At 39.5% G+C, this 27,588-nt stretch overlaps 2 protein-coding genes across 2 annotated transcripts in view; one reads left to right on the forward strand and one right to left on the reverse strand.

Annotated features, from left to right (window-relative positions):
* LOC131682720 (MKRN2 opposite strand protein) overlaps window positions 1–27,588 on the forward strand; it is a 50,514-nt gene that overhangs the window by 288 nt on the left and 22,638 nt on the right. The gene's annotated exons all lie outside the window — the stretch shown is intronic.
* Window positions 22–26,732, reverse strand: LOC131682709 (protein eyes shut). Its single transcript, XM_058964400.1, has 7 exons — window positions 26,316–26,732; window positions 25,534–25,682; window positions 3,526–5,455; window positions 3,192–3,464; window positions 2,622–3,133; window positions 524–2,566; window positions 22–465 (listed from the first exon to the last, which is right to left on the reverse strand). The coding sequence occupies exons 1-7, from the start codon at window positions 26,534–26,536 to the stop codon at window positions 311–313; spliced, it is 5,283 nt and encodes a 1,760-aa protein (XP_058820383.1). The 5' UTR covers window positions 26,537–26,732; the 3' UTR covers window positions 22–310.

Genomic DNA, 27,588 nt, shown 5'->3' on the forward strand with positions numbered 1-27,588 from the left:
ACATAGTATCCCTACAGAGCGTAACTACTACACGTATAAATTATTATTTGCCTGCTAAATTCGTAACACTCTGACAGGAATGATAAACAATACCTAACAACATAAAAACGACCCTATCTATACAAGATCGATGTTTTACCTTATGCGCTAGTCAATACGTATTACAGCTTATTCTTTATTTTGAAGTATTGCATTGGTTTTCTCATATTCGATTTAACCGACGACTAATTTACGGTCAACTTTTAGGAATAGCGAGTAATTAAAAATAATACATATATAAAAAACAAGAAGCACCGAATAATCATCCTTTTCAAACTTCGCACTCGTCAATGTTTGCTCCTTCGTAAGTCGTGTAGTCTAGCTCTTCCGGATTATTCCCCAGGTAAATGCTCTGTATACAGCCGCTAAACGAGTTGCTGAAACTGCCAAACGTCCGATTTTGGGTGTCTTCGTCGGGAAAACCTCCTACAAAACAAAATAATAAATTCAAAATTTGAAGGAGTCATTAAAATTTCTCTCCCACCTAAGAAGGTTACTTCATCGGAAGTGAACCGTCTATTGAACTCGGATCCATCACCTTCCGAAACGAGTCTTAATTCGGAAAATAACGGAACACCATCAACGAATACCTGAACGATCTCATTTGCTGTTTCGACACGTATATTGTGCCAGTCTCCATCTGTAACGTATGCTTTCCACGGACTCGCTCTAACCGTAACATTATCCGCTTCATGAACCATATTACTAGCAATAGTGATGAACCCGTCTCGTACGCCTATTCCAAAATACCTAGAGTATCTGTCAGTAGTCCAGAAAATAACACCATCATCTAGGGTAGAAATATTAAATGAAATTTGCAATTCCAGCCGGGGACTGATGCTTCCGGATTCGCCGTTTCTTTTATCTTTTATTTTTATCTTCTGAGACGGGATTAGAATATAACTTCGATCGTTGAATCCCAACGATGAGAATTTTGTGGTGGCAATCTCGCAGTAATAACCAGCCCATCCAATAGCGCAGCTGCAACGGCCATTCTTCAAGCATTGTCCATTGTTTTGACACTTTATCGTTTCGCACGATTCTTGAATTTCACAGCTGACACCTTTAGAGTATTCGGGACATTTACAGTGCGGCTGCGAGTACTCGTCTAACCAGCAGATACCGCCTCGTGTGCAGAGATCTCTACCACAAGCCGTTCCATCGCAGTCGTTGACGTTTCTTGCTTCCAGAATACTGCTTTCATTCAACGTGATTCGAGTTCCATTCAGATTTACATTTCGAATACAGCCTCTGAATGGCATTGGGAATCCGGACATGGCATCAAGTGGAACTTGTGATAAATCGGACAGTCCACCGAGGAACACTTTGGACGAAGGACTAATAAATTCTTCTTTAACCGATCCAAGAGTCGAGGTGCTTTTCCCTTCCACCCAGAGCGTCAATCGTTTTCCGAATTTTATGATTTTTACGGTATGCCATTCACCTATCGCTAGCACGTGATTGCTGCGAACTACCGTAGTTTGCATCTGTGCTGGCGATACGCGGTACTCGACAACTCCTCCCTGTAGGCTCAAACTGATGAAACCTTGCTTCCGTTCGTTGGAATCGAATGTTCGCACGAACAGGAGCAACCCCTTTTCTGAAAGTGGCCGTACTTGAAGCTCGATCGATAGATAACGGATCCTTAACTGTCGGTAGTTCTCCGATCGTGGAATCAATGTGTGAGCGTACAGATTACTAGCAGTTTCATTTTTGCTTATTTTCAGCACGTCGTTGATCTTGTCTAATTCTTTAATCGATTTGAGGAGTATTGAGTGGTTCTGAGACATAAGACTGGGTGATTGAATAATCTTTTCGTAACGAACCTCATTTTCCAGATAGGAGTAGTCACTAATCATTGACGGCCATTTCAAAGATAGGTAGGATCTTCTGCCGGAGAAAGATACGTCACTCAGATACTTTAGGTTTAATTCGCATCGTTTTCCGATTTTTCCAAACGGACAGTCACACTCGTATCCTGTGATCAGTGGGAAACAACTGGACTCGAGAGCACACTTGTTGGTTATATCGCAAGGATTATTTTTCTGTGAGCATAGCAGCCCATTCCAACCCTCCTGGCATATACAGGTAAAAGTGGAACCGTGCTGTAAGCAGGCTCCATTATTTTGACACGCATGTCGATGACATTCCTTGGTACCACACTGACCGACACTTCGACCCCGCATACCTCCGATATGTTGTAGCGGTATGTGCACAGGTCCTGCGACGATATTAATATCAAAGAGGCACCCTTGAAAACCTGAATGCAATGGAAGGTCATGCGGTAGACTAGAGAAGTTGACGTTCTCGTGACCTCCAATATAGAGATACGGTGAAACGTTCAGTTTACTGCTGCTGCCGGGTGAGTTTCCGGAGATGTTTATTTTACCGTCGATGGATAGCCACGCGAGTCGGCCATTTCTTCCAACATTGATCGTAGTTGGTCTTGCCGGTTGCACGTGGATTGGTTGTTGTGTAAAGATTCGTCGAGGACCGCTTCCCAGGTTCCAAGTCGCCAAAATAAATCCTGTAAGAATTTGTTTATCAGTACAACAGCTGTATTACTATTTTTATAGATTTACCTTGAATAAAGCTAACAGAAAAATGATCGCCTCTTTCAGTGTGATCATCCAGCTGTCCAACGAAAGCCAGCAACGAAATTTGCGACGTAGTCGTCGGAATAATTTTGAAGCTGAACTCGAAGCGATCTTCCAGTGAGAATGATACGGGATACGCTACGTACGATGATATACCTTTGATGCTACCGAAGAATGATGGTTGTAGTATGTCTAAATCGTGTTCGCAAAAATGACCGTGTTTGCCGTACGGACAGAGACACAGGTAGCCGCTCTCCGGAAAGGTTACGCATGTTCCACCGAATTTACACGGGTTGTTGTCACAGATCGATCTTTCGCAAATTTTACCCATGTAACCGAAAGCACACTTACAGCTCCAAGTGGCTTGGCTGTCGGGCTTATACCGATTCTCTAGATTAGCGTTTTCATCTTCGACACAAATCGCACCATTTCTGCATGGACTCGACAAGCAAGCTAAAGAGGTACACTCATAAATCTTGTAGGCATCCTCGGCGTTACTGAAAATGTTCTACGGTAAACACGTGTCGAAAGAATTAGTAAAGCATATATTCTTACTCAAAGATGGCCACGGGTCTGTGGTTCACTTCCAGTGCATAAATGCACCCAGTGAATCCTTGGGAACGGGAGATATTGTGACTTAAGGTATACATCGTCTTGATGGGTCGTCCACCTAAATGCACCCAGCTATGTCTGATTGGTACCACATTTGCGTTCTCACTGTAGGCACCCAAGTTCCTTAGCCACGTTGGTTGCTCTCCGCTCATTGCCAGTGTTTCATTTACGTGCAAAGATGCATTGCAATGCGTATAACGGTCGTTGAAATTTAGCCTACAATTACCATTTTGTTAGTAATAATCAACGCCTAAAAATACCCTCAGAACTAACTCACTGAACCTTGATGTTAATCTCGTATCCATTGTTGACGGGTCCTTCGATCTCACTCAAAAGCATCGTTTGCAGTCCACAGGAAAACTGAAATTGGAGCAAGCCCTTGTTCAAAAACAACGCTACGTAGTGACTTCCATCCGTTCCCTCAGCTGCCGCAAGCATAATTAAACCTTCTCGAGAAGTAAACTTTGCCTTGAATCGCACACGAATCGCCAACACTTGATCGATCGATGCACCCAACACTCCGCTCTCATTCCTGCGGTAGATCATGTGCCGTAAAAAGGAATCTTTCGAAAAAGCTGCATTTTGGATGCTAACCGGAACGTCACAAAATGTGCCAACATAGCGGAAATCACAGTGACATTTTATCCCACTTGGGGTCATAGCACACGTTCCGCCATTAGTGCAAACCGTATCGTCACACTCGGTAATGACAATATCCGTAGGTCTGCTATACGATGTAGTTCTAGTAGTTGACGAAGTCGTCACTGTGGAATAAGCAACTGGAGGCATTTGAGAAGTACCAGTCTCGCGATCTTCTAGCAAAATTGTGGTTGATACAGGACCTGGATATTCTGTGAAAAATGGGGCTAGTGTGATTTCGACGGATGAAGTTTCGGTAGAACGATCAGGTGAAGAGAATTCATGGTCTGTCTTCGTCGTAACAGGTATTGTTTCGAGCTCGATGACTGAGATTGTAGTAAGATTGGGTTGACCAACTTCAACAGGTCTAGATGTAATGCTGCCTGAAGCAGCACTTTCAGTAGATGTAACAGTCGGGAAAGTCGAGGGTTCTCTATCGTATACGGTTACAAGGTCACCTCCATCTAATGAACTAACTGTTTTCTGATCTGCGCTTCCTGTAACCGATATTGTTGGCTGCGTTGATTTTTCTAGCCACCCTCCAGCTGTTGCACTAGTTTCAGAACCCAACTCTCCTTCTAATGTAGTCTGTTGAGTTGGGTACGAATCGATCTCTTTTGAAGTAGTGATTGCATCGACATTTACGGTTGATGTTATGGACTGCAACTTCGTTACCTCGGTACTCTGTTTACTAGCGCCATCTACAAAAGTAGAAGGCGTAGAACTCGAATATCCGATTTCTTCAGTGATCAAGTGCGTAGTATTAATTAATCCTGGTAGGAATGTACTAACCGATGCGTTTTTCAACACGGCAGAAATGGTCGAGATAGCCCCCAACTCTGCCTCGCCCTCAGTGTATATTGAACTAATGCTAGATACAAACAATTCGGTGGAAGATCCAAACTCTACAGTTGTCATTTCCGGAGCTGTGTAGTTACAATCCATATTGGAGTTGTCCGTTATTAGACACTCGCAATTAGCACCTGTTAAATCAGGCGGACACGTGCAAAAGTATTCGTCTACTCCATCGACGCAGGTACCTCCGTTTACACATCTCGGATTAGGGCCCAGTTGACACTCGTCGTATTGATACTCGCATCGTTCTCCATGAAAATCCGGGACACAGTAACAGGTTGGTTCATTTTCTTCTACCAAACACAGCGCCTGATTGGCACATGGCGAATTCTCGCAAAGCATAATCTCCTCCTCGCAATTCGTACCGGTGAATCCCATTGCACACGCGCATACGTAGCTGGCAAACTTATCGATACATATTGCACCGTTCTGACAGGGCGATGGGTCGCACTCGTTCGTTTCGGCATCACAAAATCGTCCCTCGTAGCCTTCCACACATTGGCACACGAATTCCAGGCCCGGTCCATCGATGCATTCGCCTCCGTTGTGGCATCGATCGCCGGTATCGCACACCGCAACGTCCACTTCGCAGAATATACCAACATAGCCTGGTGCACAGCTGCATATGAACGCATTGTCCTGATCGTGGCAACTTCCGCCATTCTGACACGGGTTCGAGAGACACTCGTTGAAGTTCTCTTCGCAGTTGAGTCCTGCGGAAAAAATGGGATTGTAAGTAAAACTAACTTGGTGTATTCATATAATAATTACTAAAAAGTATAGCATATAATGACAAGTTTCCAATATACAGTTTGACAATAGTTGGTGAGGAGCCGTTTGGCGCGGGACGAGTATTATATTATTAGAAATCAAAAGTTCAACGAACGAATCGAAGAATGACTCACTGAAGGAATTTAGAACACATTTTCGGTAATTTCATTTTCCTCTTTTTAATATGGCAGCATTTGGCGGAGAGCGCAAGTTAGTCCAAGGCCGATGATAGGAGGGTTGATTGCTGGATGATACATGCAGACCACAAAAACGCCATGGGAGAGGATCAGGGTGTAGGTTAGGGTAGGGGTAGGGAATTGATGTATGTTTGACGAATAATTGCGCTGCAGCCCAGTTAAACTCATTCCGGAACCGGTTCGGATTTCTGAATGGAGTCATTATGGATTCCAAATCAAATGCAACAACCGATTCCGACTCAGAATCGGTTGTTGCATTTGATTTGGAATCCATAATGACTCCATTCAGGATTCCGAATCAAATTCCGAATGGTTTGACCGGGAGAATGTGATGAAAAGGTGAAATGAACTGTACTGCTGTTAGCTGTATATGTTTCTCCATAAGGTGTGATATAAAATACATGTATTTTGTAATTATGTGATATCAATTTATAAGAACTAATTAGTTCACTTTATCCCGTGGTGTTATCAAGTTTGAGAGATCTTGAGCGTAGTTGTACGTAGATGCTCGCATATCGTTATCTATTCATATCATATCATGTCGTACTATGTCCGAGTTCCAGTCAGAAAGCATCCATAGTGTCAATAAGATCGTAACGCTAGCCATGTAACATCCTGTATACTAGGAATCAGTACGTACTGACCACTCTCTTTCAAATGATACCCAAATTCTCACTATTTTGAGGTAACCGCAAGTCACCATCTTGGATTCCAAAATGCGGCTAATCATTGTGTAATTGTTTTGTAATAATTCATCTGAACATTCCAACTCGACAACATTTCAGTTCGAATTTCTACCCCCCCCCCCATCCCCACTCACCCCTCACTATGCCCTATTGCACAACTACCTACGCTCATGAAATGGAGCTAAGGCTTTTGAATAATTCATCCAAACATACCAATGTGGGAAAACTAAAATATATAATGTTATTTTGGAATGCTATATGAAATACCATTGGTACACCCGCAGTGTTGGCAATAAAACTGATTTTTGGCATTTAATTCGATGTATCGAACTTTGAACAGCTATAACTTGGCTTAGAGACATTCTAACACCATACATCCTTCGGCAAAGTTGTTCAGCATATCCTAGACTATACTTCTATCTATTTGTTGGCTCACTACAGGAAGAATTGTAGTCTGTAGAATTAAAAATGCAAAAATGTAGGTTTTCCTAGGGTGACCATACGTCCTGGTTTCCCAGGACATGTCCTGGTTTTGCATTGACTGTCCTGGTGTCCTGGGAAGTCGAGGAAAATGCTTGATTTGTCCTAGTTTTTCTCCTGTAAGCCTAATATATTTCTATTTATTCAGTCTTCGATTTTCACTATGCTCCAGACCGCAGTAACGACCGACCGCAACCATAACTGCAACGTATACTCATCCCCAATCGGAATGCGACAAACAAAACTTAATATAGTCGAATCTCCCAATTGTACCATCCGATGTTTTTTTTAATCTCTCAAGAGTGCCTCGTCAATGTCGATGAAACAATTGGATTGAATGACGATTTAGGCGCTTCTTCTCGGCTTAAATCGTCATTCAATCCGGGACCCGAAGAATTCCCTTTTGTACCTCTAAAAAGACACATCGGCATTTTCGTGCTTCTGCTTCTACTTGAGTTCTCTTGCTAGTGGCTTTTTTTCGCCTTACTGGAAATCCATTCCATAAAAAGAAAAATAGCACCTAATCAGTCGCTCTGCTTGTCAACAGTGCAGTGAATCAAACGAAAGTTTCTACCTAAAGTCTGCTGTCTATATGTCACGTGCCAGTACTATAAACAAGCAAAGCAATCGAATAATAAATTTCGTCCCAAGCAAGTGTGAACAATAAAGCACCGTTACTTTCATCGATTCGAAATCGATCATTTATTTCAAGATGTTTGAAACTCAACAGCAAAATTCAACAGCAAATTTGCAAATGCAGTATAGACTGACGGAAGTCGTCGTTATACACGCTAACCACACTCGATACTGATAACGTTTAAAACTTTGGCTATAACGGAAAGCTACGCTATGGAAGACAACATGCAATACGTCATTGAGCATGAAAATGTTAGGAACAAGATACCCGTTTATATTGACAATGATAAGATTTATATGCGTCTGCACGATCTACACCTGGGTACTATTAATAAATTTATTACAACCATCATGTCGGAACACGTAACGGTTGAATCCTTTAAGTTAGAAACCTGGAGAAAATTCAGGTATTTCCAACGGTTTTTGTTTCGTGAGAATGCGAGTGACCTATTCCTTTATATCTGAACTTTCAATTCAAAGCAAAACTCGTGACTCAAATCACGCTGTGCACGTATGAAGGACAGACCCCTGTGTGCCCTACGTTGTTACACCGGAAGACACACTACCAGAAACCATGTACACAAACCTCTAACGAAGCAATATCAACTGCAAGCATACCCATCATCCAGCCCTTCATCAACATCAAGTAAACCACAAACCACCGGAGTTGCAGCTCAGGCACCAACGAATACTGGAACAACAGAACGTACGCACAGCGTGAACCATCATTGTGATATGCCTACTACTTCCCAAACAACAGCCAGAACCACCGATAATAAAGTAAATAACAAAGAACACGAATACGCGATCGTGACCCGTGGACCCCACAAGCAACTGAAACCAGATAATCGTGAAGCCCATACAACATTAACAGCGAGAATAGCATGAAAACGATAAACCTAGAGAAAGCGGACTAAGTGAATCACAAACAACAAGAGGCAATAAAATAAATAGATTTTCAACAAGAAATAAGATCTTTATGCAAAGTAACAAATCGCGTATACAAGATCCGATGGATATACAATAAAATTCGATTTATATTTATTTACACATTGATAATATTACTCAGGTAATACATTGAGGAGTGTCGAATAAAATGCGTGTGAAATATCTAATGGACGATTAACATGCCTTCACGCCAGGACGCTGAACAGCGACTTACCGCCGAGTCGCATCCTACCCCAGTCAAAAAAATTCATCGCGACGGGCATGAATTGAATTTTGTTTTCTTTCAAGTTCACGCAGGGATGTCAATTTTTTCAAACTCGGGCTCAAACTGGTATTATTTTCACCAAGCTATCCGCCAGTTTTCATATAACAATCGATTAAACGGAGAAATTTTTGGTAACAACGGTAGGTTTTGCAGCTCTCAAATCGAGAGATAATGGTTGTCAATAGAGATTGCCAGGCATAGCGCAGGGAAGCTACTTGGGATCACTGATGTTTCTGATTTACGTCCATGTCGTGTTTTAGTACTGAAAACTCCTCGCCGGTATTGCACAGACCATCTCAGCATTAAACGTTTGCTTATGGTGGTCTAGCGAGAACTGCCACTGTGGAATTCCGACGAAAGACTTTCTGGCAGAGCTCTTCCTCCCAGACTCCCATAACTTTTTTACTGTCCAAGCTCTGCCTGCCAGACCCCAGAGCTTTTCAACTGCCGAAAACGTGCGGAAAAGGCAATGTCGATTGAGAGGTACGGGGGGAAGCAGTACCCTTTCGACTGTCCTGGTTTTTTACTCGTCTGATATGGTCACCCTAGTTTTCCCATACTAATCTCCCTACAAATTTTAAACGCAATGCGCTACGCCGAGTCAACACCAATCGACCCCAAATTTTGCACAGTTTTTTGGGACCCCAAAAGGAACCAAAAAAGTGCTGTGCTCGGTTGATGTGGCAATGATTACGTTTTTCCATATAACAATGCCCCACCCTAATATCCATATTGATGTGGTAACAGGAAGCCGCCATCTTGGCTTTCACTGTGGCGCCAATAAACAATTTTCGATGCCTGCTGACCTATACGGATCCTATATCCCACGATTTTTAAAGGCATCGAAACATTTCCTAAAATCTTAATGCTCACAAATTCGAATAAATATCCTGAACGTCTGTTATGAACCTAAGTATATTTTTTTTAATATTATGTACTTTCTTGCCCTGAAAGTTTTGTCGAACCGCTTTGCGCTAATTAAATTTGACTCACTTATGCCTGAGGTACTAATAAATATACCATTTCTGATCTAACAGCATATTTTAACCCACTTTTGCTCTGAACAAAATTTATTTTAACCCACTCTTGCTCTCAACCTCTCATATGTATGTAAAAATGTTCAAATAATCATCTACGCATATTATTGTATAATCACAGATTATTATTAAAAACTGGGTGGGTTTATTATTGAAAGGAATATTATTTCACTTTTATTCGTATCTTGCTCCATCGAATGTAAACATGGTATGTGTTCCCAACAGATGCTTTGACTGTGTGTAGTAAGAGCCCTATATGTAGTTTCTGTAGCATCGCACGTGATTATTTACGCAAAAGGTGAAAAGCTAGTTTCTATTCGCTCTTATTGTCTCCAATCATGTTCTAGTAATTAGCGTAAAAAAACTGCGCACATGTCACCGGTTGTATATTCGACATACAAAGTTAGTCGATTCAGGTATTTTGGTAGTGCTTATTTTATACCGTTTAAAATGCGCCTCAGAAAGCATAACGACGCGCTTGAATAATTAGAACATAAGAATCAATCGTCCGCGAAGAACGAAACCAACATATAATTGTCAGTTCATTTTTTTATAATAATATCATAAATCTTTAATTAGATAGGTTTTTCAACAAATATACATGGTCTCCATCAACGTTTGTTACCGTAAAACGGCATATCTTTGATCATCGGGGTAAGCTTGATCAAATGAGACTTTTTCAGTAACGTACGATAAGATGATTCCTTCTAACAAAATCATCGAAACAAAAAAAAAACAAACCAACATGTTCAGCATCTGTTGGCAACGATCATTTCGTCATTTATTGTACCCTAATTTCGACTATTTTCTTGAAAAAGTTCGATAAAAGCCAACCGTGTCCTTCCAGGCTATTTTGTTCTCTTTCGAGACGTTGCAATATCAGTCATAAAATCACAGTTTCCCCGAAAACAACGATTGAATATTTAACAAAAAAGTAATTTTATTATTATAGTAAAACGAATTAAAATACGATACATCTACTTGAATTGAAGATACTTAGGTACACTAGAAGGTACACTAACATTCCTTTCCTGCCCCGATGACTGTAAGGAAGTTGCCGTTATTAGCATTTCAAAGTATAGAACTCTCTTAACATATACATTAGCTACTCTTATTCCTTGATTCTCTGTGCAATTTCGCTTGTTCCGGTGAATCACGGAGTAGCAACTACGGTCGTAATGCTCATGCTCAAGTTCACCTAGATTTGCGTCTACAGAATTTCGCGGTTGCGGCACGGTATTAAGATTGTGTCAGATCCCTGTTCTTCGCATAAAATTGAACATTTTTTATATCATAATATGTATGAGTCCATACATATTATGATATAAATATTTGTCCTGTTTTCTATGGGATTTTTTATCATTATGGGAATAACTTGCGATCTTAGGTAGTATAATCAACTGAAATGTATGGTTAAAAACTCCCCACTTTACATATCTGCAAAAAATACGCATCTCCATCGACACACTAAAATTTTGTAGTTTGTTATACTGACGGTTCTTTGTTGGAGCCGGGGCTGGTGTCTATTGTCAGGAAATGAGATTGAACCTATCTCATTCGCTTGGTAGATACTGTACCGTATTGCAAGCAGAAAGCTATTTTTGCTCTGATAGCCATGCTGCCCTGAAAGCACTTAGTTCGGCAGATTCGAGATCGAAATTAGTAATCGCATGTCGAACTCAAATCGAAGAACTTAGCATTTCAAATGCTATCTACCTTCTATGAGTACCCAGTCATTCCGGTATTACTGGAAATGAATGGGCGGACGAATTGGTTAGAGCTGGCGCTGCGACTGACTTCGTTGGTGCAGAACCATTTCTACCACTATCGATAAGTTGAATAAAGCACAAGATTCGCTCTTGAGTTGCATCCGAACATGCTAACCATTGGCGTAGCTTGCAAACTTGCGTTCAAACAAATCATAGTGGAATTAAAATGGAAGACATCGGTAAAAGTGTTTAATATAATATTCCACTAATTCGCTCAAAAACAGTGCTTTTGTTAAAGTGTTCAAACAAAGACATTTCTGCCGGATGTGAGTCCGAAAGTGTCAAAGAATTTGTTGCATTTTTCCAAGCACAACTGCAGTATTCTGTCAGGACACTGACTTGACATTGCGAACTCAATTATCACATGGCTACTATTCAGCACGCTGAGTATTATTCATGTGATCTTTGTGAATTCGATTACGGAACATCATATCATTTGATATGCAACTGCCCTGTAGTAATGTAATTATTTTTGGATTTTTGGTTCTCCATGAATAGATGAACTTATGTACGGAGAGTTGAAACTGAAAGATATGCTTGTTCCTAACCCAGTGTGGTAAAGAGCTATAGTTTGAGCCATATTTGAATGACAATATCTCTTCGAGCGTGTTGTCGTTCTGTTATCTCAATATCCCCTGCTTAAATAAAAATTCCAAATCCCTCCGGGGGTTAGAAGTTTAATTCTTGCTATTGTAGCACCTGCAGATCGTTCAGCATCCCTCCGGGGGTGCAGAATGCTCTGTTTTAATTGTTCTGTGTCGTTATTTTCCTTACCCTAACCTTACCACTTCCCCAATCCTTTCCATCATGAAATGATGAAAAGAAGATTCTTGGCAAGACACAAATCTCCGATCAGCATGGAGAACGTGCCATTTGAGCCAGACGCTATTGATTCCTGATTACCGTTTTCTATGGGATTTTCTATCTATATGGGACTAACTTTCAAGCTTAGGTAGTATAATCCACTGAAATGTATGGTTAACAACCCCCACTTTACATATCTTCAAAAAATACGCTTCTCCATCGTCACACCAAAGGTTCATCCAATTATTTTGTCAATGAAAGCCAATTGCCCAAGACATATTTTGCACTAATTTACTTTGAAATCATCTACATAACGGGACTCCACAGAAAAAAAACTATCAAAATATAAAAAAATCTTATGTTGCTGAATTTTACCGGTAACGAATCTATTTTGAAGTAGAATACTTCTAACGTTTCAATATAGGGGTCCCGTTTCAAAGTTTCTGCTGAGATATTTTCCCAGTTTTCAAATGTGAATAACTTCTGTTGTACTGTTCGAAATCGCTATATTTTTGCACTATCTGATCGCAAATATGTGCACGTATATTGCATTTGATTCCGTAAATTGTACTATTATCATAACTAACAAAAATAATATATTTTGTGAAAGTGGTAGCTATCATCGCTGATTGGTTCGAACAATACAACCAAGCAGCGAGCGTTGCTAGGACCGCCTCTCTGCATCCAATGAACCGCGATTCACATATAAAAGCAGCATATAAGAAAAAAAAAATGGTCAGTTTGCTTTCTGACCTCGTAGTAGTTGCTATGTTCCGTCAGTTCGAAGCAATATATTTCATGACTGCCGCCAGGGCGCCAGGCATCATTTCAATGATGTACAGGTGCGCCTGTTTTATGTATACAATGATTACAGGCATGTTGATCCGGTAGCTAGACTTGTCCGATTTGCTTCAAATTTGGTGCAAGTACTCCTGGTGGGACTACCTAGGTGTATTCTACTACACTTCATTTATGTCTCTGACATTACCTACTCATCTTTTTTTATTTTGTTCCTTAGGATTTTCCACGTTAAACAAGATACATTTTATTAAAATTGATTGAAGAATAACAGAGATATACGGACGAGAAAACGTAAAAATTTAATATGAATGTTATTAGACCCTAGAACCCTAACTTCTCGTATTCGGACGAAGATCGCAAATATTCCGTTCGATTTCTGAAACTTTTTCACATTAAAAAAACTGAAGAATATGTATGATTTGCATCACGCGTCAGATAAATTTTAAAATAGTGATTTTCAACACAAAATGACCCAGTACTCAACTTTCCCGTATTTTTCGAGAAATGGAAATAACTCCATTCAAACGAGGTATCTTCGATCACCGGGATAAATTTGATCAAATGAGACATTCTTCAGTAACGTACACTGAAAAAAATCCACACGTTAATTCTATTTGCTTCAAACCGCTTAAAATTCATATGAAGAAGAAATGCTATTGTTATCACGCGCACACATACCTTCTATGTGTCAACTGTATAAACTATGTATGCACACACATAAGTTATATATGCATACTGTTATAGAATGGGGTTTTATGTGTCTAATAGTTATGAAATGTAAATGTAAGATTAATATTTCTTGTAAATACACACATTAGGTTTATGTTCCAGCAAATAGTGTCTATATGCCTCCGTTAATTGCAAAAATCTATGTGTAAAATCAATAGGCATAACGTTTACTTTTTTTAGTGTACGATAAGATGATTCCGTTTAATAAAATCATCGAAACCAAATACAAACCATATTCTAAATATGTTCAGCATCTACCAGCAATGATTACTTCGTCATTTAATGTACCTTTTATTAACATAAATTCAAATTGAAAATAATACAACTTCCATGCATCGTTTCAATCTGTTCAAACAATTCCTTGTATATTAATGAAATAAACCAACTTCAACTGAACTGATCATTTTTTTAGTAACCGAAAATATTTTTGTCCAATAATTTATTTAAAAAATCCGAGATTTTTATTGTTAACTATTTAATTTCGACTATTTTCCTGTAAAAGTTCGATAAAAGTCAGCTATATCCTTCTAGACAATTTTATTCTTTCTCGAGACGTCGCAATATCGGGCCATGAAATCGCCTGCAGATATGCGATTTACACAACATTTGGAGCGTTTTTTCTCATTTCGAGAGACATATTTTGCTGTTCAAAGTTACGCCGAAAACAACGAACGAAAATTTACAAGAAATTTATTTTATTTTTACAGTAAAACGAAATAAATTATCAAACAATTTGGACGTTTTCAATCTATAGGTACCAATACTTGTTTTAAAAATGCATACAGTTATATCTACCTGAATTGAAGAAAGTTATTCGAAGAACTGTAGAAAAATTGATCAATGTTCCATTGTTTCCCCGTTTTACGGAACTAAATTTATATCCTTTAAAAACTGAGTGAGTTATAGCATTTAATACATTTTCCTTCATATTTTCCCATGGTAGCAATTTCTAAAACTTCAAGTGAAGTGGGCGGGGATCTAAAATTGTCCAAATGATGTGAAATTTGGCATCTGAGCTTTTGTTGACATTTGTCACAATATGAAAGTCGGAGGGGGAACTTGGAAAATTTAAAAAAAAATTGCAATGCCCTAATGCTGAAAAGCCTGACAATTCAAACGCTTTTGAAGCAAACACCATGCGTGCTATTGGCGAAATATGGATTCATCTGAAAAAGCTGTCGAATAATGGGCTGACCGAGTGGTTTTCGTACAGTGGAACTATGTGTTCCGAACCATTATTGCCATGAATTTTGAATAAAGCCAAATATTGGATAAAAATGACTTTTATGCGTAGTTATGATTGGCATCACTTTTATTTTTTCTGTTGTCGTATTTAGTCTATAAGTGGTCCCCAGTTAGTGTCAGTTACTGACGAGATGAATTCGAAACACCGAAATTGTACTTTTCTAAGTTAACTGTTGTGCCTTGATTCACAAATTCATCCAACCTTTTTCCCGCCGAGGAATAAATTTTGCATAGATTTTTTCTTCCGATGATACTCCCTGCTCTGAACGCACCCTGTGCCGTAAAACGGGGTATATTTGATCACCGGGGTAACTTTAATGAGATTTTTTTCAGTAACGTTCGATAAGATGATTCCCTCTAACAGAATCATCGAAACAAAAAAACAAACCATAGGTATTCTAAACATGTTCAGCATCCATCGGCAATGATTATTTCGTTATTTTATGTACCTTTTATGAACACAAACTTAAATTAAAAATGATCCTGTGTCGTTTCAACTTGTGCAAGCAATCTCTTGTACTATCGTGAAATCAATCAAATTCAACTGAACTGATCAGTTTTTTTGGAAATTTTAAATGTGTTTGTTCAATGATTCATTTGAAAAATTTCGACAATTTTCCTGTCGGATAAAAGTCAACTGCGTCCCTCTAAGCAATTTATTTTACTTCGAGACTGTAGGAATACTAGCGTTCGGGTTTATAGAAATATAATAAAAATATACTTGAGTAGTGAAAAAAATGGAAGACTCCGACAGAGATGCCACAATATCGGGCCATGAAATTGCCTAAAGATATGCAACTTACATAACATTTCGAGCGTCTTCTTTCATTTCGATATACATATTTTGCTGATCAAAGTTACGCCGAAAACAACAAATGAAGATTTTAAACAAATTTATTTTATTTTTATAGTAAAACGAAACAAATTACCCAATAATTTGGACGTTTTCAATCTATGAGTACCAGTACTTGTTTTAAAAATGTAAACAGTTACATCTACCTGAATTGAAGAAAATTATTCAAAAAACTTTAGAAGAAGTGATCAATGTTCCCCCGTTTTACGGTACACCACAATGGACTGTGGTGGAACTTCAAACGAAAGCTGGACTACACTTCAAACGTTGCTTAATCTGGCTCAAAATAACATGTTAAACTGATTTTGGGGCACTGAGTTCATTTTAGTGTCAAAAGTTATAAAAAAAGATGGGTGGGTAATGTCTGCGACATAACCGGAGAGATGTAGAATACATAAAGAACACGTTCTTCAAATATGTTGATACTCATTGGAATTTTCGGACAAAAGGTGATTTGGGCGAGGAATATTTCAAATTATTCTTTACAAAAATGATGGTGGTCCTGAAAAGGACCGGTTTTGTTGGCGTTGTTGGCCTTGGTGAGGGAGATGGCTAACGATGAAATTAATTGTTAGCATGAGGAAGTCGCGTAGTACTGGCCAATGGAAGAACAGATAATAATTGATTCCTGAAAATCAATTTTTCTTTATTCATGTAAATTATACATACTTACAAATCTAATAGAAGATTCCTGGTCATATTTCTGAATCATTAGTGCGAACATTGTGTAATTTGGTTAAGTACAATGAAAGTTACAAACTTTCCAAACTCGACCTTCTGTTCCTTCAGAAATATTGAAATGGGGTGTCTATATTAAACCGTTAGTCGTGGTCACAATAAAAAAGATGGGTGGGTAATGTCTGCGACATAACCGGAGTGTCGTAACTACACTTGTGACGCTAATCCAAATCTAATGATATGCAACGAAATTACGTTTGCATGTGAAATTTTCAAATGATTCGTTATAATTATGGTTAAAAATTCTAATTGGAAATTCTTTTCCATCACCAACTATTTTTCTTTTTTCGAATCTACAGCATTCTTTGAAAATATTGTTGAAATGTTATTGATGAAAAACTGAAAATGCGTTTGGCAACACTGCTCACTAAATGGATGGTGGGAAGACGCACATTCGTTTTGATTATGCTAGTATTAGTAGCAGAAAAGAAAGAAAAGGCGCATGGCCCGAAAACGAGCAAGCGAGAGAGCGATAGTAGTTCGTATTCGCTCTACTAAACTAAAAAAAAAGATGGGTGGGTAATGTCTGTAACATAACCGGAGCATCGTGACTTCACTTCGAGACGTTAATTTAAATCTAATGATTTATGCAGTTAATCAAAGGAGGCTGCCAAAAAGTTCGAATAAAAGCAAGCGACTAGTGTACTTTGCACGTTCTATATTTTATCAATACTAGAGAGGATCAATAAAATAATTCAAATTGTAATAGCGACATGCAATTGCGGCAACACTGGCCATGAGATGGTGGGGGAACACGCACATTCGTTTTAGTTATGATGGTATTAGCAGCAGAAAGGAATGGAAAAGCAGTGCACGAAAACGAGCGAGAGAGGATAATTTAAATTCTCTTTCTTTCTTTCCACACATCGTATTTCTTATATAGCTTTCTGAAAATTATTTGTTATACACCATAAAATGTAAATTTCAGTTTAACTCTTATTAGAACATAATTAATTGGTCCTGAAAAGAACCGTTTACTGTTTTATTGCGGGAGCATAATTCAGACGCACTCCTCGCGGACACGGTGAGCCAGAAAGCACTATTTTGCATCCTCCAACAAACCGACCAAGTAGGCATCGTTGGCTTCTCGGGGCATCATTACGATTGAGCTTTGTAAGCGTAGCTCGACTTTGCAGTCCTGTACAATCTCACGAACCAGACGCTGGAACGATAGCCTACGGATTAGTTGCCCTTTAGTTGGGGCGAAATTCTTGCAGGGCGACAGTTCCGATGAGTCACCAGTAGCTGGGGCACTTTTTCCGTCCGTCGCTATTGCCAACTGCTTTCCTTCGGTGGACTGGCTGCTTGCTAGTGCTTGAACGAATACGAATGATGAGTAAAACCGACCGACCAATATTCATATATGAACACACGAGAAAGCACTACTATCGCTCTCTCGCTCGTTTTCGTGCCATTCCTGCGCCTTTCCTTTCCGTTCGGCTACCAATACTAGCATAACCAAAACGAATATTCTGTCTTTCCATCGCCTTCAATCTAGTGGCCAGTGCTAGCAAACTTGCATGTTCAGTTTTCAATAACAACATTCAAACAATATTTTCAAAGAATGTTGCAGATTTGAAAAGAAGGAAGGAAAAGATTTTCACAAATTTAAATTCTTTCGTGTTATTTGTTAGCGCTGATAAAGGCTATTTAGTTTGCTACTAGCAAGGAGCTGCACAAACAAATCGATTTATGCAGTTAATCAACGGAGGCTGCCAAAAAGTTCGAATAAAAGCATGCGACTAGTGTACTTTGCACGTTCTATATTTTATCAATACTAGAGAGGATCAATAAAATAATTCAAATTGTAATAGCGACATGCAATTGTGGCAACACTGGTCATGAGATGGTGGGGGAACACGCACATTCGTTTTAGTTATGATGGTAGTAGCAGCAGAAAGGAATGGAAAAGCAGTGCACGAAAACGAGCGAGAGAGGATAATTTAAATTCTCTTTCTTTCTTTCCACACATCGTATTTCTTATATAGCTTTCTGAAAATTATTTGTTATACACCATAAAATGTAAATTTCAGTTTAACTCTTATTAGAACATAATTAATTGGTCCTGTAAAGAACCGTTTATTGTTTTATTGCGGGAGCATAATTCAGACGCACTCCCAGCGGACACGGTGAGCTAGAAAGCACTATTTTGCATTCTCGAACAAACCGACCAAGTAGGCATCGTTGTCTTCTCGGGGCATCATTACGACTGAGCTTTGTAAGCGTAGCTCGACTTTGCAGTCCTGCACAATCTCACGACCCAGACGCTGGAACGATAGCCTACTCTGTTGCCCTTTAGTTGGGGCGAAATTCTTGCAGGGCGACAGTTCCGATGAGTCACCAGTAGCTGGGGCACTTTTTCCGTCCGTCGCTATTGCCAACTGCTTTCCTTCGATGGACTGGCTGCTTGCTAGTGCTTGAACGAATACGAATGATGAGAAAAACCGAACGACCAATATTCATATATGAACACACGAGAAAGCACTACTATCGCTCGTTTTCGTGCCATTCCTTTCCGTTTGGCTACCAATACTAGCATAACCAAAACGAATATTCTGTCTTTCCATCGCCTTCAATCTAGTGGCCAGTGCTAGCAAACTTGCATGTTCAGTTTTTCAATAACAACATTCAAACAATATTTTCAAAGAATGTTGCAGATTTGAAAAGAAGGAAGGAAAAGATTTTCACAAATTTAAATTCTTTCGTGTTATTTGTTAGCGCTGATAAAGGCTATTTAGTTTGCTACTAGCAAGGAGCTGCACAAACAAATCGATTTATGCAGTTAATCAACGGAGGCTGCCAAAAAGTTCGAATAAAAGCATGCGACTAGTGTACTTTGCACGTTCTATATTTTATCAATACTAGAGAGGATCAATAAAATAATTCAAATTGTAATAGCGACATGCAATTGTGGCAACACTGGTCATGAGATGGTGGGGGAACACGCACATTCGTTTTAGTTATGATGGTAGTAGCAGCAGAAAGGAATGGAAAAGCAGTGCACGAAAACGAGCGAGAGGATAATTTAAATTCTCTTTCTTTCTTTCCACACATCGTATTTCTTATATTGCTTTCTGAAAATTATTTGTTATACACCATAAAATGTAAATTTCAGTTTAACTCTTATTAGAACACAATTAATTGGTCCTGTAAAGAACCGTTTATTGTTTTATTGCGGGAGCATAATTCAGACGCACTCCCCGCGGACACGGTGAGCTAGAAAGCACTATTTTGCATTCTCGAACAAACCGACCAAGAAGGCATCGTTGGCTTCTCGGGGCATCATTACGACTGAGCTTTGTAAGCGTAGCTCGACTTTGCAGTCCTGCACAATCTCACGACCCAGACGCTGGAACGATAGCCTACTCTGTTGCCCTTTAGTTGGGGCGAAATTCTTGCAGGGCGACAGTTCCTGATCGGGTTGCGATGAGTCACCAGTAGCTGGGGCACTTTTTCCGCCGTCGTCATCGCCCACTGCTTTTCTTCGATGGACTGGCTGCTTGCTAGTGCTTGAACGAATACGAATGATGAGAAAAACCGACCGACAGATATTTATATAATCGCGCTAATATGCACTACTATCGCTTTCTCGCTCGTTCTCGTGCCGTGCATGAGCCTTTCCTTTCCGTCCGGCTTCTAATGGCCTAACCAAAGGAATATGCAGTCTTTCCCCCACCAAGTGCTCTCGTCAAGCAACCCAATGCGAATAACCATACGAACAAACATGTAGTGGACCTATATATAAACTTTTCATTATTTTATTGTTCGGTTGGTCTACCATAACGACGGCTCTGTGCGGGATGGGCTGAAAATTTTCACTTTTCCGAGTCGTTTTCGAAAGATTTTTCAAAACACATTTTTTTTGTTATTAGTACATGTTATACATACTTCAAATTTTAATACAGCATAGAGGAACATATTTGCAACAAATTGGCCTAAAAATCAAATCATTCTGTTAAGTATGATAAAAGTTATTAACGTTCAAAATCTGACGCGGCACCGCAGCCGATATTTTGAAACGGGACCCCTATATTGAAACCTTAAATGTATTCTACATTAAAAGATGGGTGGGTAATGTCTGCGACATAACCGGAGTGTCGTAACTACACTTGTGACGCTAATCCAAATCTAATGATATGCAACGAAATTACGTTTGCATGTGAAATTTTCAAATGATTCGTTATAATTATGGTTAAAAATTCTAATTGGAAATTCTTTTCCATCACCAACTATTTTTCTTTTTTCGAATCTACAGCATTCTTTGAAAATATTGTTGAAATGTTATTGATGAAAAACTGAAAATGCGTTTGGCAACACTGCTCACTAAATGGATGGTGGGAAGACGCACATTCGTTTTGATTATGCTAGTATTAGTAGCAGAAAAGAAAGAAAAGGCGCATGGCCCGAAAACGAGCAAGCGAGAGAGCGATAGTAGTTCGTATTCGCTCTACTAAACTAAAAAAAAAGATGGGTGGGTAATGTCTGTAACATAACCGGAGCATCGTGACTTCACTTCGAGACGTTAATTTAAATCTAATGATTTATGCAGTTAATCAAAGGAGGCTGCCAAAAAGTTCGAATAAAAGCAAGCGACTAGTGTACTTTGCACGTTCTATATTTTATCAATACTAGAGAGGATCAATAAAATAATTCAAATTGTAATAGCGACATGCAATTGTGGCAACACTGGCCATGAGATGGTGGGGGAACACGCACATTCGTTTTAGTTATGATGGTATTAGCAGCAGAAAGGAATGGAAAAGCAGTGCACGAAAACGAGCGAGAGAGGATAATTTAAATTCTCTTTCTTTCTTTCCACACATCGTATTTCTTATATAGCTTTCTGAAAATTATTTGTTATACACCATAAAATGTAAATTTCAGTTTAACTCTTATTAGAACATAATTAATTGGTCCTGAAAAGAACCGTTTACTGTTTTATTGCGGGAGCATAATTCAGACGCACTCCTCGCGGACACGGTGAGCCAGAAAGCACTATTTTGCATCCTCCAACAAACCGACCAAGTAGGCATCGTTGGCTTCTCGGGGCATCATTACGATTGAGCTTTGTAAGCGTAGCTCGACTTTGCAGTCCTGTACAATCTCACGAACCAGACGCTGGAACGATAGCCTACGGATTAGTTGCCCTTTAGTTGGGGCGAAATTCTTGCAGGGCGACAGTTCCGATGAGTCACCAGTAGCTGGGGCACTTTTTCCGTCCGTCGCTATTGCCAACTGCTTTCCTTCGGTGGACTGGCTGCTTGCTAGTGCTTGAACGAATACGAATGATGAGTAAAACCGACCGACCAATATTCATATATGAACACACGAGAAAGCACTACTATCGCTCTCTCGCTCGTTTTCGTGCCATTCCTGCGCCTTTCCTTTCCGTTCGGCTACCAATACTAGCATAACCAAAACGAATATTCTGTCTTTCCATCGCCTTCAATCTAGTGGCCAGTGCTAGCAAACTTGCATGTTCAGTTTTCAATAACAACATTCAAACAATATTTTCAAAGAATGTTGCAGATTTGAAAAGAAGGAAGGAAAAGATTTTCACAAATTTAAATTCTTTCGTGTTATTTGTTAGCGCTGATAAAGGCTATTTAGTTTGCTACTAGCAAGGAGCTGCACAAACAAATCGATTTATGCAGTTAATCAACGGAGGCTGCCAAAAAGTTCGAATAAAAGCATGCGACTAGTGTACTTTGCACGTTCTATATTTTATCAATACTAGAGAGGATCAATAAAATAATTCAAATTGTAATAGCGACATGCAATTGTGGCAACACTGGTCATGAGATGGTGGGGGAACACGCACATTCGTTTTAGTTATGATGGTAGTAGCAGCAGAAAGGAATGGAAAAGCAGTGCACGAAAACGAGCGAGAGAGGATAATTTAAATTCTCTTTCTTTCTTTCCACACATCGTATTTCTTATATAGCTTTCTGAAAATTATTTGTTATACACCATAAAATGTAAATTTCAGTTTAACTCTTATTAGAACATAATTAATTGGTCCTGTAAAGAACCGTTTATTGTTTTATTGCGGGAGCATAATTCAGACGCACTCCCAGCGGACACGGTGAGCTAGAAAGCACTATTTTGCATTCTCGAACAAACCGACCAAGTAGGCATCGTTGTCTTCTCGGGGCATCATTACGACTGAGCTTTGTAAGCGTAGCTCGACTTTGCAGTCCTGCACAATCTCACGACCCAGACGCTGGAACGATAGCCTACTCTGTTGCCCTTTAGTTGGGGCGAAATTCTTGCAGGGCGACAGTTCCGATGAGTCACCAGTAGCTGGGGCACTTTTTCCGTCCGTCGCTATTGCCAACTGCTTTCCTTCGATGGACTGGCTGCTTGCTAGTGCTTGAACGAATACGAATGATGAGAAAAACCGAACGACCAATATTCATATATGAACACACGAGAAAGCACTACTATCGCTCGTTTTCGTGCCATTCCTTTCCGTTTGGCTACCAATACTAGCATAACCAAAACGAATATTCTGTCTTTCCATCGCCTTCAATCTAGTGGCCAGTGCTAGCAAACTTGCATGTTCAGTTTTTCAATAACAACATTCAAACAATATTTTCAAAGAATGTTGCAGATTTGAAAAGAAGGAAGGAAAAGATTTTCACAAATTTAAATTCTTTCGTGTTATTTGTTAGCGCTGATAAAGGCTATTTAGTTTGCTACTAGCAAGGAGCTGCACAAACAAATCGATTTATGCAGTTAATCAACGGAGGCTGCCAAAAAGTTCGAATAAAAGCATGCGACTAGTGTACTTTGCACGTTCTATATTTTATCAATACTAGAGAGGATCAATAAAATAATTCAAATTGTAATAGCGACATGCAATTGTGGCAACACTGGTCATGAGATGGTGGGGGAACACGCACATTCGTTTTAGTTATGATGGTAGTAGCAGCAGAAAGGAATGGAAAAGCAGTGCACGAAAACGAGCGAGAGGATAATTTAAATTCTCTTTCTTTCTTTCCACACATCGTATTTCTTATATTGCTTTCTGAAAATTATTTGTTATACACCATAAAATGTAAATTTCAGTTTAACTCTTATTAGAACACAATTAATTGGTCCTGTAAAGAACCGTTTATTGTTTTATTGCGGGAGCATAATTCAGACGCACTCCCCGCGGACACGGTGAGCTAGAAAGCACTATTTTGCATTCTCGAACAAACCGACCAAGAAGGCATCGTTGGCTTCTCGGGGCATCATTACGACTGAGCTTTGTAAGCGTAGCTCGACTTTGCAGTCCTGCACAATCTCACGACCCAGACGCTGGAACGATAGCCTACTCTGTTGCCCTTTAGTTGGGGCGAAATTCTTGCAGGGCGACAGTTCCTGATCGGGTTGCGATGAGTCACCAGTAGCTGGGGCACTTTTTCTGCCGTCGTCATCGCCCACTGCTTTTCTTCGATGGACTGGCTGCTTGCTAGTGCTTGAACGAATACGAATGATGAGAAAAACCGACCGACAGATATTTATATAATCACGCTAATATGCACTACTATCGCTTTCTCGCTCGTTCTCGTGCCGTGCATGAGCCTTTCCTTTCCGTCCGGCTTCTAATGGCCTAACCAAAGGAATATGCAGTCTTTCCCCCACCAAGTGCTCTCGTCAAGCAACCCAATGCGAATAACCATACGAACAAACATGTAGTGGACCTATATATAAACTTTTCATTATTTTATTGTTCGGTTGGTCTACCATAACGACGGCTCTGTGCGGGATGGGCTGAAAATTTTCACTTTTCCGAGTCGTTTTCGAAAGATTTTTCAAAACACATTTTTTTTGTTATTAGTACATGTTATACATACTTCAAATTTTAATACAGCATAGAGGAACATATTTGCAACAAATTGGCCTAAAAATCAAATCATTCTGTTAAGTATGATAAAAGTTATTAACGTTCAAAATCTGACGCGGCACCGCAGCCGATATTTTGAAACGGGACCCCTATATTGAAACCTTAAATGTATTCTACATTAAAAATGAAATGAACTTTTCCATACAGTGCTCTCGAACTTTTCTTATGAGTATTATTTCCTATTATCGATATCATTTTTTACTGATTAGTCATGTCGATAATAGCATAATAAATAATTCGAAAAGTAGTGTGTTTTACGAGGCATGTTCTGTCCTTGCGATTTTTATTTTCGGTCATCCGAATAATAGTAAATTATTTTCTTTTGCTGACTAAAGTAATGTGTCGTAGTATTCTTTTGCTGGTGAATAACTTTTCTAGTTTTCGTAAATGTTTATAATGTTTTGAATATCTGCAATATTTTGAATTTACTCAAAATTATAACTTTAACTTTTATTTTTTTTTTCGTGCAACAACAAGACAGTCTAATAAGCATATACAATGTAGTATAAAGAAGATAAAAATATAGACAAAGACAAACTTGATAATTTTTGTTAGTAAGTGAACGAAATGAGATTAAAACTGGCATGGGGCATGTAGAGTCCATTACAACTCGATGAAACAGTGCTCTATAAAAGTCAGTATATGTGCCTGGCCAAATATGTATAGCGTATGGCAATGAATTTCATATTTGTAAGGTCAATCAGCTTGGACAAGGTTTTTCATTATTTATTCATTTCTCACTAGAAGGCAAGGACATCAATTGATAAGTATGGTGAAGACCGACGCAACCATAACACATAAAAAATTCAATTTTTCCAAGTTTTAATTAATTTCAGGGTTTCCCTTTGCCAACAACTGTTGAAGCTACTCGATAGATGAAATTATACACTGCACAAAACCACAAAACCGAAAAATTAAATTTCCAATTTATTACTTACCAATGAACCCATCCTGACACGTGCAGTTATATGCTGCGATCCCGTCAATACAGGTGCCTCCATTCCGGCAGGGGCTAGACCAGCACTCATCCCAGTTCGTTTGGCAGTGTGTTCCGGTGTAACCGTCGATACAGTAACAAGAGTACGTGCTGCAATTATATCATCGAAGCGAAGTGTATTAGTAGTAAAAGACAAAGTTTTCCACACCCGTGATGAGTCGCGTGAACTTCTTCCAATTGTACATGGTACGGTGGAATTCTTCCGCATCACGCAAATATCCGGCATTTAGTATAGGGTAACTTGTTTGTAAATAAATTGCAAGCTCGCGCGCACAGGTGAGAACTTTCCACTCGCGAGTGGGTGGTAGCATTTTCCGATTCGAGCTATAGGGGACAAACGAGGGAACGAATGTCTGTTTCACTATGTTAGAGGTTTTATAGTGTTGAAACGAACGACGAACAGTTGTATAATATGCACCGTATGAGAAGTTTTCCTAGGAGGAACCGTGAAGTTGGGTAAGATGTAAATTATGCTATTTATCAACTAATTTTATGAAGCTTGAATATCGATTACACAGTCACTTTAGGGAAGACTATTTCACCACAATCACTCGATTCATTAATAGCAAATGTTCATTAAATGGATTCTAATGACATTTTAATGTGTTCTAAGCATTACTACAACATGTACTGTATTTGAAATCAATAACCTCTGTCGAACTTTTGCCTCGAAACGAAAAATCAAACGAAAATTAATGATGGCGGTTTTCTAGTGAGGAATACCTATTAATATCGTCGATGCAAACTCCGTAAACGCAAGGATTACTGAGACAGGCGAAACCAGCCTCGGTGTGGCTTAGAAATGAAGTTGCTGCAATTCCGAATAGAAGTAGGAACAGATTGGTACGTATCCGATTTGACGAATTATTCCACATTATTTGGATGGAAGTTTCTATGCGTCGGTGGCTGCTTGTGTTGTAATTTTTCACGTTCAAGTGACCCATTTCCACTGCGGTTGGTATGTAATGACAACGCTTTTCTTGCTTCACATATCACAACCGCATATAATTATTACACTGAACTGTCTAAACTGTAGAATTAAGCTATTCCATGCCACTCCTAATTTTTTCAGCTCAGCCAAGCCATCCAAAAGAAATTATTTACCGCCCGTAAACACTCGTCGACAACGGTGCGCTAGGTGCCACGTTCTTGCAGTGAATGCGTGAATTCCTACTACATGTTCCCATGATCCCATCAAGGATACAGCCGCAAAACAAGCCCTATTGGGTTGCAAGGATACTTGTCCTTTCATATACATATACACACTCACGAGGAAGTTTAATCGGTTACCCATGGTTACCGGAATAACAACTAACTTCAGCTGATTGGACCGATATTGAAGTGGGGTTGTTTGTTGATGCCGTGGGTATCGGGCTTTATCGAGGTAGTACATGCAATGGGGGGTTGGAATATTTTTTGTCGGAATGGGACGCAATGAGACCATGTGCGCGCAAGTATGTTGCGTACGCACGTGGTCACTGCCAAAGTAGAGGTGTGGTTTATTATAACTGTTCTTGGGCGATAGGCTAAAGTGCCTATTTTCACCATACTAAGCAAGGTGCCTCACTAATTCGCTAATTTCTCGCCCTACAATCAACGGAATGCATAAAAATTGACATCAACAGCTTTGCTTCGTTGATAAGAATCAATATAACAACACAAATGCACTGAAAACAGTAACATTCTCGTGTTTGAGCGCAACGAAAACTCGAATCGAGTTTGACCATTTGACTCAATGCGTTGAACAAAGATGGCAGACACTGCTCTAACCAACGGCTTCAAATGGATAGGGCGATAATAGAAACATGGTGCAAATGAGCTCATCACCCTAGTTCATCTGATTGATTAGCCATGTCTCTGTGTTTTGTGTGAGCGATGGGCTGGATTTGGGGTTCTAATGCGTTAATATTGGATCGCGCGATTACACATTTGTGGTTTAGACAGTTTGATACGGCATTGCTCCAATCAAATTTCGCTTATGCCAGGGATAGCATAC

The sequence above is a fragment of the Topomyia yanbarensis genome, chromosome 2 (genome assembly GCF_030247195.1).
Source record: "Topomyia yanbarensis strain Yona2022 chromosome 2, ASM3024719v1, whole genome shotgun sequence".
Lineage (NCBI taxonomy): Eukaryota > Metazoa > Arthropoda > Insecta > Diptera > Culicidae > Topomyia > Topomyia yanbarensis.

Coding starts and splice junctions, on each gene's coding strand:
- LOC131682709 (XM_058964400.1), bottom strand. CDS start 26,536: ATGGGTCACTTGAACGTGAAAAATTACAACACAAGCAGCCACCGACGC. Junction 25,683..26,315: donor TGCATCGACGATATTAATAG/GTATTCCTCACT, acceptor ATATAATTGCAG/CACGTACTCTTGTTACTGTA. Junction 466..523: donor CGATGAAGTAACCTTCTTAG/GTGGGAGAGAAA, acceptor TTTGTTTTGTAG/GAGGTTTTCCCGACGAAGAC.